General features: G+C 34.5%; 1 protein-coding gene across 2 annotated transcripts in view; it reads right to left on the reverse strand.

The window, feature by feature from the left end:
• CCDC39 (coiled-coil domain containing 39) overlaps positions 1 to 14,230 on the reverse strand; it is a 49,217-nt gene that overhangs the window by 14,615 nt on the left and 20,372 nt on the right. For both annotated transcript variants that reach the window (XM_028505085.2, XM_036017734.1), the window contains exons 10-13: positions 12,533 to 12,727; positions 11,429 to 11,593; positions 6,829 to 6,966; positions 1,854 to 2,062 (exon numbers count right to left, since the gene is read on the reverse strand). In XM_028505085.2, the coding sequence (XP_028360886.1) occupies positions 1,854 to 2,062; positions 6,829 to 6,966; positions 11,429 to 11,593; positions 12,533 to 12,727 (707 nt within the window). The remainder of the gene's footprint in view (positions 1 to 1,853; positions 2,063 to 6,828; positions 6,967 to 11,428; positions 11,594 to 12,532; positions 12,728 to 14,230) is intronic.

The raw sequence follows: 14,230 nt of genomic DNA on the forward strand, positions 1-14,230 counted from the left end.
ATGAAAATTCTATGAAATTAAAATTCCAGTGTCCAAAAAGTTGTTTTTGGAACACAGCCATCAGTGCTCATTTATTTGCATATTGTCTATGCCTGCTTTTCCTCTAAAATGGCAGAATTAAGTTGTTGCAACAGGGACTATATGGCCTGCAAACCCTACAATATTTAGTATCTGGTCCTTATAGAAAATTGTGTGGGATGCAGCCACGTAATAAAGGGAATTGTTTTAGCCTTCAAATTGGAAAATTAATTAGCTAAGCATCTATCTTAAGAAGTTAGAAAAAGGAAATCAAAATAAGCCCATAAAAGTAGAAGAAAAAATAATAAATGTGAGAGCAACAATTGATAAAATAGAAAATAAATTCAAAATAGGAAAAAATCAAGATTTGATTTTTTTTAAAGAGCAATAAAATTCATTATTTGCAAGACTCATCCCACCCAACAAAGATGTAAGTCAAATTAGGAATGAAACGCTAGAAATAGTGCAGCTATGAAATAAAATACCATGAACAACTTAATGGCAGTCACTTTGAAAATTGGAGGAAATGGAAAATTTTTCCTAGGGAAATATATAATTTACAAAAACTGATTCAAGCAGAAGTACAAAATCAGCAACAACAAATAAAATGAACCAACAGTTGAAAATCCTCCTCACAAGGCTCCAAGCCTCCAGTGGCTTTATCAGTGAGGTCTTTGAAAAAATCCTGTTACAAACTTATCCAGAGTACAGAAAACTTATCCAGTACAGAAAAATAAGAAATACAGAAAAATCATTTTACAGAAGTAGACATAACTGTAATAGCCTTATAACTTGCAAGGGCTGTAGAAAAAGAATTGTGAATATAGATGAAAAATTATAAAAACTATTATCCCCCCAAAACCAGATATATACAAAATACAATATGTGATAGACAAACTACATTTATTCCAGAAACATAAGGCTGTTTAACTTTGAAAAATCAATCAGTACATTTAATTATATTAACCGATTGATGGAGATATATATCAATGAATGCAGAAAAAGCGTATAATAAAATTCAACATCGACTTCAGATAAAACAATCTCTAGACAAAGAATGAAAATATGTGGGAGTGCCCCTAATATTATAAAGAGCAGCTCAAAACTGTTCACCACAGTAAACTTTATACCTAATGATAAAGCAATGAAAACTTTCCTGCTGACTTCAGGAACAAGACAAGGGTGCCTGTGATCACCACTGCTGGTCAGCAGTGAGCTGGAGGCTGGATAACAACGGCAATGGTGCAAGGGAAAGAAAAGTTATACAGATTGAAAAGGAAGACAAAAAACTGTTATTTGCAAATGATTGAGTAAAACACATGAAAATTACAATCTAGATCAATTACTAGAATTAATAAGAGTTTAAGCAAGATTGCTGGATACTTATTATATAGGAATCAACTGTATTTTTACATACCAGCAAGATAACCCTGACAGTAATATTAAAAAATTTAACATGTAAACAGAATAAATTATATAAAAGATATGTAAAATCTCTAGGGAAAATTTACTGAAGTAAACAGTTATTCGGTATCCATAAGGGAAAACACGTTAATGAACCCTTACACAAACCATAGAAAAAAAGTCAATTCCAAGGGAATTAATGGCCTTAATGTAAAAGGGAGAATCTAAAGAATGAGGAGTTAACCAAGGGAAAGAAGAAAAAGCATAGATTTATGGCTAAAATACATCCCATGTATTATAGGAAAAGACTTTTCAGATGATTAAGTAAAAGATGGACATCGAAAGTGGTAGAGTAGAGGGAGGAGTCAGTTCTGACATCACCCTTTTCTTTTCAAAATTCATTAGCAGTATGTGAAAATTCTACTTATTACCTTATGTTTTGCCGTTCTTGATCAGCAAATCTTATTTGTGATGCAAGCATTGTTTTGTGAACCTTAATTTCTTCAGTTCGTTCTTCCATTGCTGTGTGCAATTGCTGTGTTCTTTTTTCCAGAGAAAGAACTTCTTCTGCTTTACTGTGAAGCATTTCACGAGTACGTTTAACTTGAAGTTTTAAAAGATTATCTTCTATCATCAAATCCTGTCAACATAAGAACATTGTTAAATGTCGAAATAACTATTTTTATACCTAAACAAAATATTTTTTATTATTGATACATAAGTCATACTTGAAAATATAACAATTTCTAATTTGACTATTGACCAAGATATATTAACTAGGGTTAAATTTAGATTGCTGAGCCATGACTCTGGTTTTCCTTTTTCTTTTTCATTCTTTCCTTTTCATTTATTTAAAAACAGAAAAACAAATTGTGGCTATTCTAAGTCTTTTATTATAATTCAGTCTTAAATTCAAGTTTTGCTTTAAAAAAATGAAAACTTAAAATATCCTGAAAATGTATAAGTCCCTATAAATGAACACTTTTATACTCTAGCTAAATCTCATAAAATACTGTGTATATAAATTGTCATTTTAAAGCTATTCTATCATGAATAGAAAACTGGTAAAGATTACACAGATAATTTTCAGAATAAAAATCCCAGAAACAAACGCTCCAGAATACAAGATTTTACTATTTCAAAAATACAGTTTTTCACAGTTGCGGAAAAGATTGTATCCCTACATTTCATATGCATCAAAAATAAATTCTGGATAAACGAAAAAAAAAAAAAACAACCAACGAGAAAAAAACCAATGTAGCTACTAGAAAGAGTAAACACTCATTTGATTTTTAGTGTGACAAAGAACTTTTAAGCACTGAAATTATACAGGGGAAAGCACTTAAATGTTTGATGTTTTAAAGGTTTTTATTGTCAACTATTTCAAAAAAATTCAAGAGGAGGGAAGGCTCCCAAGTTCATTTTATGAGGCCAGCATTATCCTAATTCCAAAACCAGATAAAGACACTATAAAAAATGAAAATTGTAGGCCAATATCCCTGATGGGCACAGATATTAAAATCCTCAACAAAATATTAGTAAACCAAATACAGCAATACATCAGAAAGATCATACATCATGATCAGTGGGATTTATTCTGGGAATGCAAGGTTGGTACAATACTCACAAATCAATAAATGTGATAAAAAATGAAAGATAAGAACCATACAATCCTATCAATAGACGCATAAAAAGCATTTGATAAAATCCAGCATCCATTTACGATAAAAATGGGGGAGCACACCTAAATATTATAAGGCCGTATATGATGAACTCACTGCCAGCATCATACTCAATGGGCAAACACTATGAATGTTCCTCTTAAGACTGGGAATAAGACAGGGATGTCCGCTTTCAACTCTCTTATTTAAATAGCACTAGAAGTCCAAACCATAGCAATCAGATAAGAAGATGAAATGAAATGCATCCAAATTGGAAAGAAAGAAGTAAAACTGTCTTTATTTGCAGATGACATGATATTGTACATAGAGAACCTTAAAGATTTCACCAATAAACTATTAGAACTGAGAAATTCAGTAAAGTATCAGGATACAAAAGTAATATCCAGAAATTGGTTGCATTTTATATGAAAACAATGAACTATCAGAAAGGGAAATTAAGAAAAAAATCCCATTCACAATTGCTTCAAAAAGAATAAAATACCACTCTGGCTGGTGTGACTCAGTGGATTGAGAACCGGCCTGTGAACCAAAGGGTCACCATTTCAATACCCGGTCAGGGCACATGCCTGGGTTGCAGGTCAGATCCCCAGTGCACACAAGAGGCATCCACACATTGATGTATCTCTTCTTCTCTTTCCCTCTCTCCTCTCTCTAAAAATAAGTAACATCTTTAAAAAAAAGATAAAATACCTAGGAATAAACCTAACCAAGGATGTAAGAGACCTGCACTTGGAAAATTGTAAGACACTGAAGAAAGAAATTGAGGAAGGTACAAATAAGTGGAAGCACATATCATGTTCATGAATAAGAAGAATTAACATCATTAAAATGTTCATGCTACCCAAAGCAATCTATAGATTCAACACAATTCCTAGCAAGATACCAATAATGTATTTCACAGAACTAGAACAAATTTTTCAAAAAATTATATGGAACTACAAAAGGCCCCACAAAGCAATAGCCATCCTGAGAAAGAAAAACAAAGTTGGAGGAATCACACTACCTAACATCAAACTGTACTATAAGGCCATAGTAATTAAATAGCATGGTCCTGGCATAAGCAGACACCTGTATCAATGGAACAGAATAGAGAGTTCAGAAATAAACTCACACCATCATAGTCAATTAATATCGGACAGACAAAGCAAGCACATACAATGGGCTAAAGATAATTTATTCAATGGTTTTGGGAAAAGTGGATAGATATGTGCAGAAAAATGAAACCAGACTATCTTCTTACACCACATACAAGAAGAAATTCAAAATGAATCAAAGACTTAAATGTTAGACCCAGAACCATTAAAGTTCTAGAAGAAAATATAAACAATAAAGTCTCAGACATTGTAACAATATTTTTTCTGCTATATCTTCTCAGGCATGGGAAACAAAAGAAAAAAATTAACAAATGTGACTATATCAAACTAAAACTTTGTTGTACAGCAAAGGAAACCATCAACAAAACAAAAAGACAACCCACTGAATATGAGAACATATACTCCTATACATCTGATAAGGGGTTAATATACACATTTATAATGAACTTATAAAATCAAGACCAAAAAAAGAAGCAATCTATATAAAAAATTGGCAAAGGATCTGAATAGACACTTCTCTAAAGAGGACATACAAATGGCCGATAGACATATGAAAAGATGCTCCATGTCACTAATCGTCAGAGAAATGCAAATTAAAACCACAATGACATTTCACCTCACACCTGTCAGAATGGCTATCATCAATACATCAAAAAACAACAAGTCACAATGAGGATGTGGAGAAAGGGGAACTCCTTTACACTTTTGTTGGGAATTCAGGTTGATGCAGCCACTGTGGAAAGCACTATAGAGATATCTCAAAGAATTAAAAATGTGACTGCCTTATGATCCAGTGATTCCACTTCTGGGAATACATCTTTTAAAAAACCCACTAATTTGAAAGTACATAAGTGCCCCTATGTTCACTCCAGTGTTACTTACAATCACCAAGATATGGAAGCAGCCCAACTATCCATCAGTAGATGAGTAGATAAAACAACTATGGAAACTTTACACAATGGAATACTACTTGGCCATAAAAAGAAAAAAAATTTACCCTTTACGACAGCATAAATGAACCTGGAAAACATTATGCTAAGTGAAATAAGCCAGTCTGAGAAACACAAATAACATATGATTTCACTTAGATGTGGAATCTAATGAACAAACTGAACAGACAAGCAAAATAGAGACAGACTCATAGAGAACAGGATTATAGCTATGGAGGTGGGGGATTAAGGAGTAGAGGGATGGAGCAAAAAGGAAAAAGGACTCATGGACACAGACAACAATGTGCTAGTTGTAGGGTTGAGGAAGGAATAAAGGGGATAAATGGTAGTGGAAAAAACACATTAAAATTGAAATTTTATATACAGGATCTGGCAGAAGAAAGTCTTGCTTCAGTATGGTTGGTAGGGTATGTGAATATCTCACACAAGATGGACAGCGATTTGAACATTTCACTGAAATTGTCATATGGTGTGCTTGAGTTTGATATTGCTTTGTTATAAAATTACATGCTTATGATTTTGTAATAAAAGATTTTGGCCCTGGCTGGTGTGGCTTAGTGAATTGAGTGCCTGCCTGTGAACCAAAGAGTCACCATTCCCAGTCAGGGTACATGCCTGGGTTGCAGGCCAGGGTCCCAGTAGGGGGCACACAAGAGGCAAACACACACTGATGTTTCTCTCCCTCTCTTTCTCCCTTACCCTCTGTCTAAAAATAAAAAATAGAATCTTTTAAAAAAGATTTTGTAATAAAAAAGGGCTGTTGTGTCAGACCCTGTATTAAAAAACTGAATAAAAATTTAAAGACAAATGGAAAAATATTGGCACTATTTATGATACTGTTAATATTTTTACATATGAAAATCTTTTGCAAAGCAATTTAAAAATATAAACTCCAAATGGAAATATGGGCCAAGAACATAAACTAGAAAGTCAAAAAGAAAAATTATGGAACATAGTATAATCAAAAATGTTTTAAACATTTTTATTTAAACATAAATATTTTAAATTTTATGTAATATTTAAACATAAGATGTTTCAAAATGTCACCAATTTCTAAAATGCAGACTGAAACAGCAAGACACCATGTTGGACCATAAAACTGACAACAGTGTTATGAACTGTAATATCTAGCTTTGGGGTGGTGAATAAAAGAGAATGCCTACACACTGCTACTGGAAGCTTTGATTTAAACCTCTTGAAGATAATTTGGCTTAAAAATAGTTTCAAGACACTGAGAATATTCATTTTTTTGAATTTTAATTATAGAGTTAGAGATTTATCTTCAGGAACTAATTGAACAACTGTACAAAGATGTATGTGCATAGAACATAATACTATTGGAATTGCCAAACATTGGAAACAAACACAAATCCAAAAAATAGGAGGTGACTGAATAAATTACAGTGACTTCATGCAATAGACTATAGAAAGCCTCCAAAAATATTTTAAGGATATGTAATATTTTGAAAATGTACAATATGTTAATCAATTTTAAATATGATATATAGCCAATATTCTTAAAGACTCAGAAGAAATAATATACTTTTACACTATTTATCTTGTATGTAGTAACTTCAGTGGCTTATTGTGTTCTTTGTAATTTGCTAATTTTAAATTTTTCTATAATTAGCATGAAAACATGAGGTTTTTAATATTGTATACAATAGGATTTTACTGCACCTGTTTAAAAGCTTTAACTTTATTGAGTTCTTTCTCAGATCTATCATTGAAAAGGTTTAGTTCATTCATTTTGTTCATGAGGGACTCTTTTTCATCACTGTTTTTACTGTTTGATTTCTTGATAAAGTAAAGATCATTCTGTAAAAAAGAAAAAAGGTATATAAATATAATTTTAAATAACAATATTAAACATATACTATTAAACATCTTACATTAAGTTACTTGCTCCTTTAAATATAATAATCAGATTTTTAAAAACCTTATTCTTCATGCTCTAACATCCCTGATATAATATACATGGACATTCACATAATTTTTTTCATTTTTATCATCAACTGATGATAGCTTAAGTATATATGGTTATTATTCAACCTGAATTTTTAGGTGATCACCAAATGAGAGAAGGGAGCCCAAGCTTTGGTTCAATACATGGTTCACCTTCTAGAGTTCATTGTTTGATTCAACCCAAGTCCCAGAAGCAAAAACATTAACTGTATGAAAAAGAATATTGTCTTGGCTAACAGTACAAGCTCTGGAATCAGACAATAACAAAACCTGCTTCCTTAGGGTGTTGTGAGGATCAAAGAAGCTACTGGTAAAAAGTATGCACAAAAGCATTTGAAAGCTCATGTATCATTCATTATTATTAAATCATATATTGCTGGATAGAAAAACGCAAGATCTAACTCCATAGGATGCATAAATGGGTCGTACATATATAGATACCAGTTTTCCAGCTTTATACCAGTTTGTATCCACTGTGAACCCAGAACAAGGTTTGTGCTCTTAGCTCCTCTGGGTACCTAAAGCAACAACTTTCTAGTTTTAAGATCTGGTGCTCTTGCGCGCTCTCTCTCTCTCTCTCTCTCTCTGTCTCTCTCTCCCTCTCTCTCTCTGTCTCTCTCTCTCTCTTCTCCCCACCTCTCTCTCTTTTTCTTTCTCACTTCCTCTCTACTTTCTTCCTTCCCTCCTGTCTTTCTCATTGCCTGCATGTCTCTGAAGTATCAAGACTCAGGACTGCAGCAAGACAGTAAGAAGAGGAATTTTGCATAAATATATGATTTTATAAAACTTTAAGAACAAAAAAAATAAATTTAAGGTGAATTTCAGCCAGAAGAAATTAATTTCTGTTATGCAAAATAGGACATGGAGTGGCATGGGAGAGGGAATGCAGAATGACTTTATAATCTGATGCTGCTATTGAGAGCAACCTTCATTAGAAGGGTGATTGGCTTCAATATCTTTTAAAAATTCACTTGTATTTCTGTTTATCTCTCTATTAAACTCAGAGTTAGGATAGGTATAGTACTAACCCACTATATAATGAACAGAGCCCCAGGAGAGATAAAGGGGGACCAGCAGATGGTCCCACAGCAATGCAGACACAAGGGTCAAGAAACACGTCCAGGTACCGGCTCACCTTCTTATGTTTCTGTAGCATTAGTATTCTCATGCTCTATATAATTAAAACAATACCATTTACTGGATACCTGCTAAAAAGCACTGTATTAAGAAATAAATTGTTTCTAACTCTCCCAAATTCCCTAAAATAATATTCATTTTTCCCATTTAATAGATGAATGAATAAACTACAGCTCAGAAAAGTTAAAACAGGAGTGATATAACCTTCACATTCAAAACTAATTCAGTTCTGTTTCCAAAACATGTGGTCTTTTCTACTAAACCAAGGAAACCATTAAAAATATATTTCATCAGGCTACTACAAACCAAAATTTTGTCATCATAAAATAAAATTTGTTTGATGTAAAAAAGATTAACAACTCCCTTTCTACTTTGTTAGCCCTAAAGGAGTTCAGGGCAATTCTTCTCACAGCCACTAGAGGACACTCATCACTAGTCCTTCCCAGCTGTTTAAGAAAACATTTAAACCATTCTTGAGTTCTCATCCATTCAAGCCCATGCTCTTACTCCTTCACTCTTCCTCTTCAATTAAATTTTAACATAGGTATTATACTAGATAGGTTCCCCTAACATAGGTTTTTATATTGCCATAAATACTTAATATACCTAAATGTTAAGAATAGTTTCACCTTGAGAATAATGTTTGAGACTTCTGGCCAAAATGGAGGCATAGGTAGACACACTGTGCCTCCTCCCACAACCAAAAGGACAACAAATTTAAAGACAAAAAACAACCAGAACTGCCAGAGAATTGAACTGTATGGAAGTCCGACAACTAAGGAGTTAAAGAAACATCCATTCAGACTTGTAGGAGGGCAGAGACAGGCAGCTGGGCAGAGAGGATTTGCCACAAGGTGGCAGCTGGCAAACCTGGTGAGGTGGCAGATTGTGAAGCGGGCGGTCCCACATTCACGTGCACATAAACCCGGAGGAACAACTGGGGAGTGGGACAGACTATGCAACCCGGGGTCCCAGCACAGGGAAATAAAGCCTCAAACCACCAGTTGAACACAACTGTGGGGGTTGAGGCAGCAGCAGGAGGAGAAACTCCCAGCCTCACAGGAGAGTCCATTGGAGAGACCCACAGGGTCCTAGAATGTACACAAGCCCACCCACCTGGGAATCGCACCAGAAGGGCCTAGTTTGTGTGTGGGAAGTGGAGGAAGTGACTGAAACCCAGCAGAGAGCTGAGCAAGCACCATTGTTCCCTCTCAGATCCCTCCCCCACATACAGGGTCACAACGCAGAGACTGGGTCGCCCCCCTCCCCCCCCCCGCCCCGTGAACACCTAAGGCTCCGCCCCTTACTATGTAACAGGTACATCCAGACCCCTCCAAAATATGGCCCAAATGAAAGAACAGATCAAAGCTCCAGAAAAAAAAATACAGAAAAAGCTCCAGAAAAAACTAAGCAATAAAGAGATAGCCAACCTATCAAATGCACAGTTCAGAACACTGGTAATCAGGATGCTCACAGAATTGGTTGAGTATGGTCACAAATTAGATGAAAAAATGAAGGCCACACTAAGTGAAATAAAGGAAAATGTACAGGATAGCAATAGTGATGGGAAGGAAACTGGGACTCTGATCAACGGTGTGGACCAGAAGGAAGAAAGAAACATTCAACCAGAACAGAATAAAGAAACAAGAATTCAAAAAAAATGAGAAGAGGCTTAGGAACCTCCAGGACATCTTGAAACATTTCAACACCTGAATTATAGGGGTACCAGAAGGAGAAGAGGAAGAGCAACAAGTGGGAAAGTTATTTGAACAAATAATAAAGGAGAACTTCCCCAATCTGGCAAAGGAAATAGACTTCCAGAAAGTCCAAGAAGCTCAGAGAGTCCCAAAGAAGTTGGACCCAAGGAGGAACACACCAAGGCATATCATAATTACATTAGCCAAGATTATAGATAGGGAGAGAAACTTAAAAGCAGAAAGAGAAAAGACAGTTACCTACAAAGGGGTTCCCATCAGACTGTCAGCTGATTTCTCAAAAGAGACTTTATAGGCAAGAAGGGGCTGGAAAGAAGTATTCCAAGTCATGAAAGGCAAGGACCTACATCCAAGATTACTCTATCCAGAAAAGCTATCATTTAGAATGGAAGGACAGATAAAGTGCCTCTCAGATAAGGTTAAGTTAAAGGAGTTCATCATCAGCAAGCCCTTATTATATGAAATTTTAAAGGGATTTATCTAAGAAAAATAAGAAAAAAATACAAACAGTAAAATGATAGCAAACTCACAGTTATTAACAACTACACCTAAAACAAAAACAAAAGCAAACTAAGCAAACGACTAGAACAGGAACAGAACCACAAAAATGGAGATCATATGGAGGGTTATCAACAGGAGAATGAGAGGGGGGAAAAGATACAGAGAATAAGTAGCATCAATGGTAGACAGAAAATAGATGGGGGTGGATAATAATAGTATAGGAAATGTAGAAGCCAAAGAACCTATATGTATGACCCATGGACATGAACTAAAGTGGGGCAATGTGGATGGGAGGGGGTATGCAGGGTGGAGGGAAATAAAGGGGGAGAAATGGAACAACTGTAATAGCATAATTAATAAAATATATTTTAAAAAAGAATACCTTTACCTTATTAACAAAATCAAGTTATTTGAAATTTGTTACCAAGTAAATATTTGAATAACAATAGATGGCCCATAAAAGAGCATCTTCTTTTAGAGATTATTTCATACATAAAGGGTAATCAAGTTATCATGGCAGATGCATAACAGAAAACTGGAATTTATTAGTGTTTTAAATCACTAACAGTATTTTGAAGTTGCTTGAACCAGGGATCAAATCCTAGCTCCCCATGTATTGCCCTAGCTACGTAACCATGGCAAGTTACTTAATCTGTAAAACAAGTAATAATATCTTCCTCACAAAATATTTATAAGGATTAAATAAAATAAAATACTGAAGGCATATGATATATATAGCATAGCATAAATTCATAATCAATGGTAATGTTACATTTTCAGTCAGGATAGAAATATATATATATATATATATATATATATATATATAGGTTCATACGTTTGTTATACATGTGGGCAGCTTGGCAAACAGCTATCCAAAGTCAAGTCTTAGGAACATGTTCTCTTAAAAGAGAATGACTAATGACTAGCATATCTTAAGCATAAGAATGTTTTGGATAAGTTACATGAAGCTTCTTGATCTGTGTTTCCAAAAGGCCAAATGTAGATTTTTTCTCTTCCAACATCTTTTTAAGTTCAACAATTTTTGCTTCAAGAGCTTGTTTTTCTTCTGAATTAATTTCTCCCTTTAACCGTGACATTCGGCGTTCCACTTGTTGAATGTGAAAATCCTGTTACAGTTTTTAAAAATAAGTTAGTAAGGAGAAACAAATGGTGCAAACCATTTCTATAAATATAAAGACACAGTAAAGAGTTTCTCATGAGTTGGCCTCAGTGTTACCACACACTAAAGTCACTTTAAATCTCCAATAATTTAGGATAAAATTCCTTCTTACCCTAAAGGGAGAAAGAGCAACCTATTCTTCAACAACCAGGCTACATGATGGTGACATATAAGCAATTTGAAAATATAACAAAGTCATATAGGGAGCTATTTATCGTACTACCATGATGGAGCCTCAGCAAATCCACTGGATATATGTGGACATGAATTTTTGAGGGTACATTTTTAAGGGATGCAAAAAAAATGATATAGTCCTAAATTTTTAGCCAAAAAGGTCTCAAAACTTCTAATGAGTTATTTTTTCAATTATACTGTAGCATCTGTAATTTTGAGAAACTAAAATTATAATAGATGAGAAGATTAAGATGTAGAGAGGGAGAACATTAAGAAATTAATGAGACATCATATAAATAGAAGAAATACGGAAAAACTGAAAAAATACTTTTTAACCTATTAGTCTAAGGATGGGGGAGGGAAAGCCTAAGTCTGCACTCAGAACTAAGAACCAACACTCAGATTTTCTAAGCTTCAGATGTCCAACTTGTTTTGTTTTACTCTGCATTCTGCATTCAGCCAGCCCAGGTTCCTTTAAGGCATGGTTCTCCCTCACTAGAGTTGTCTATCCTTGTACTTGTTTATTTCAGATCAAGAAAAGATAGTATTTAAGGCTCCCTCACCCTACTATTGACATAATGTGATATCTCATCTTCAATATCTGTCTATCCTGCCAAAGGTGCTTAGGAATCTTTTTCTCAGAACATTGCAGTATCTTATGTCACAACTATAACAAATCAGGATGAAAGATATTCATAAAGGTAACATCTACCTGACTGTACATAATTTCTTGCTGCTTCAAGGTTTCAAAATCCAGTTTATGTAACTGACGGTTGAGGTTCTTTAGAGAGGAACGGGTTCCTTCAATTTCTGATATGACAGCTCTTTCTTTTGTTGTCTCAGTCTGTAATTCCTGAACTTTCTTAAACAGCACGTCTTTCACTAAGTTCAATTGAACTCCCACTTCCTGATGATAAGGATAATAGTGATTAATGAAATTATAATTCCTTAAAATATTTTATTTTATAAACAATATAATTTAGGGGCTCATAATGGACCTCCAACATTTTAGCCCTTGAGATATAAAGGCCTCCCCACAATTTCAACAAATTGCCAACATTTCCTGTAGTCTATTCTAGTAGACTGGAATAGTAGTGTTCTATTCCTGTATCATGTTCCTTAATCTGTCATCTTATTTCTACCCCACCTTGGACTTACAGCTTGGCCATTCCACTGGTTTCCCTAGAAAAGAAAATACACTGGAGATACACAGCCTATAGGCTCACAAAGTTTACTGAAGTCTTAAGGGTGTTACAGGGAAGAAATCACATCACCAATCTCTACCTTCTTTAGGTTGCTATCCAGTGGTGAGCAGGTAAGTGTTTAACCACCAGCTTTCCAGCGTATGAGAGATTGGGGAAAAAGGTTGATTTTAATAGTGTAAATACTCCCACTATACCTAATTTCAAGCTACTAAAATGATTCCACTAAATGCAGAGTTAGGAAGAGAAACATGGCAGTAGACCATTATGCAGCATTTCCATTTTACAACATAATCTTAAGTAACATTAAAAGCATAGGTAGTAGTAAAATAACTTGGAAGTGATGAGTGCTGAGCATTTATTACTTTTATTTTTAATATAATGTATTGAATTGTAAGTCTATATAATTATATTTTTAATAGTAGCTATGTTTAGCAGCTAACTTGCAAAATTCTGGAAAATTTGTCAGTTCTTGTGAGCTGGTAGGGCTGGCCCGGACACACCACTGGCACCAAGTCTTACCCACACAGGCTCCCAGCTGGCCTCGTGCCTCGTGCAGCCCTACAGGACGTAGAAACCAATGCCCACTCCCACTGCTCCTTTCTTAGGAGGCAGCTCTGTCTTGACCACAAAGCTTCACAACAAATGAATTCTAGGCTTCAGATAGCTCTACCATGACAAGATGGATTGAAAGTTATAATTTTAAAATGTTGGAATAATTTCCCTCTGTGCTCTTATACCCACATTAGCATATTTTCCTTTAGCAACCAGTGAACCTCAATATAAAGCAACAGATATCTGTGACTGGCACATTTAAAAGTTCACAAATCAAGAAATATAATCTGACATAATCAAATGAAATGCACTATTTTCATATAATAGACAATTTGCATTGAGTTTAATACCTTCTCAGTGAGTGCTTAGCAGAGTTTTCAAGTCAGTGCTTAGTGGTGAATAACTCAGTACATCTCAAAATATATAGGGTTGGGTTTTTTCCAAACAAATAAGTAAAATCCAGCAGCTACAAAAATCAAGATTATGAATACAACCCTGCTAGAGCACATTTAATACAAATACTGCAATCTTATTTTTCTCAAATTCTGCTAATTTCTTCAGAAATGTTATTAGTTCTTCATTCTGTCACCAAAAAGTCAATTTCACATAAATTTCACAGTTTTTACAGATTTCTCATAAGTTATAAAACTGTC

This window comes from Phyllostomus discolor, chromosome 2 (assembly GCF_004126475.2).
Source record: "Phyllostomus discolor isolate MPI-MPIP mPhyDis1 chromosome 2, mPhyDis1.pri.v3, whole genome shotgun sequence".
Taxonomy (NCBI): domain Eukaryota; kingdom Metazoa; phylum Chordata; class Mammalia; order Chiroptera; family Phyllostomidae; genus Phyllostomus; species Phyllostomus discolor.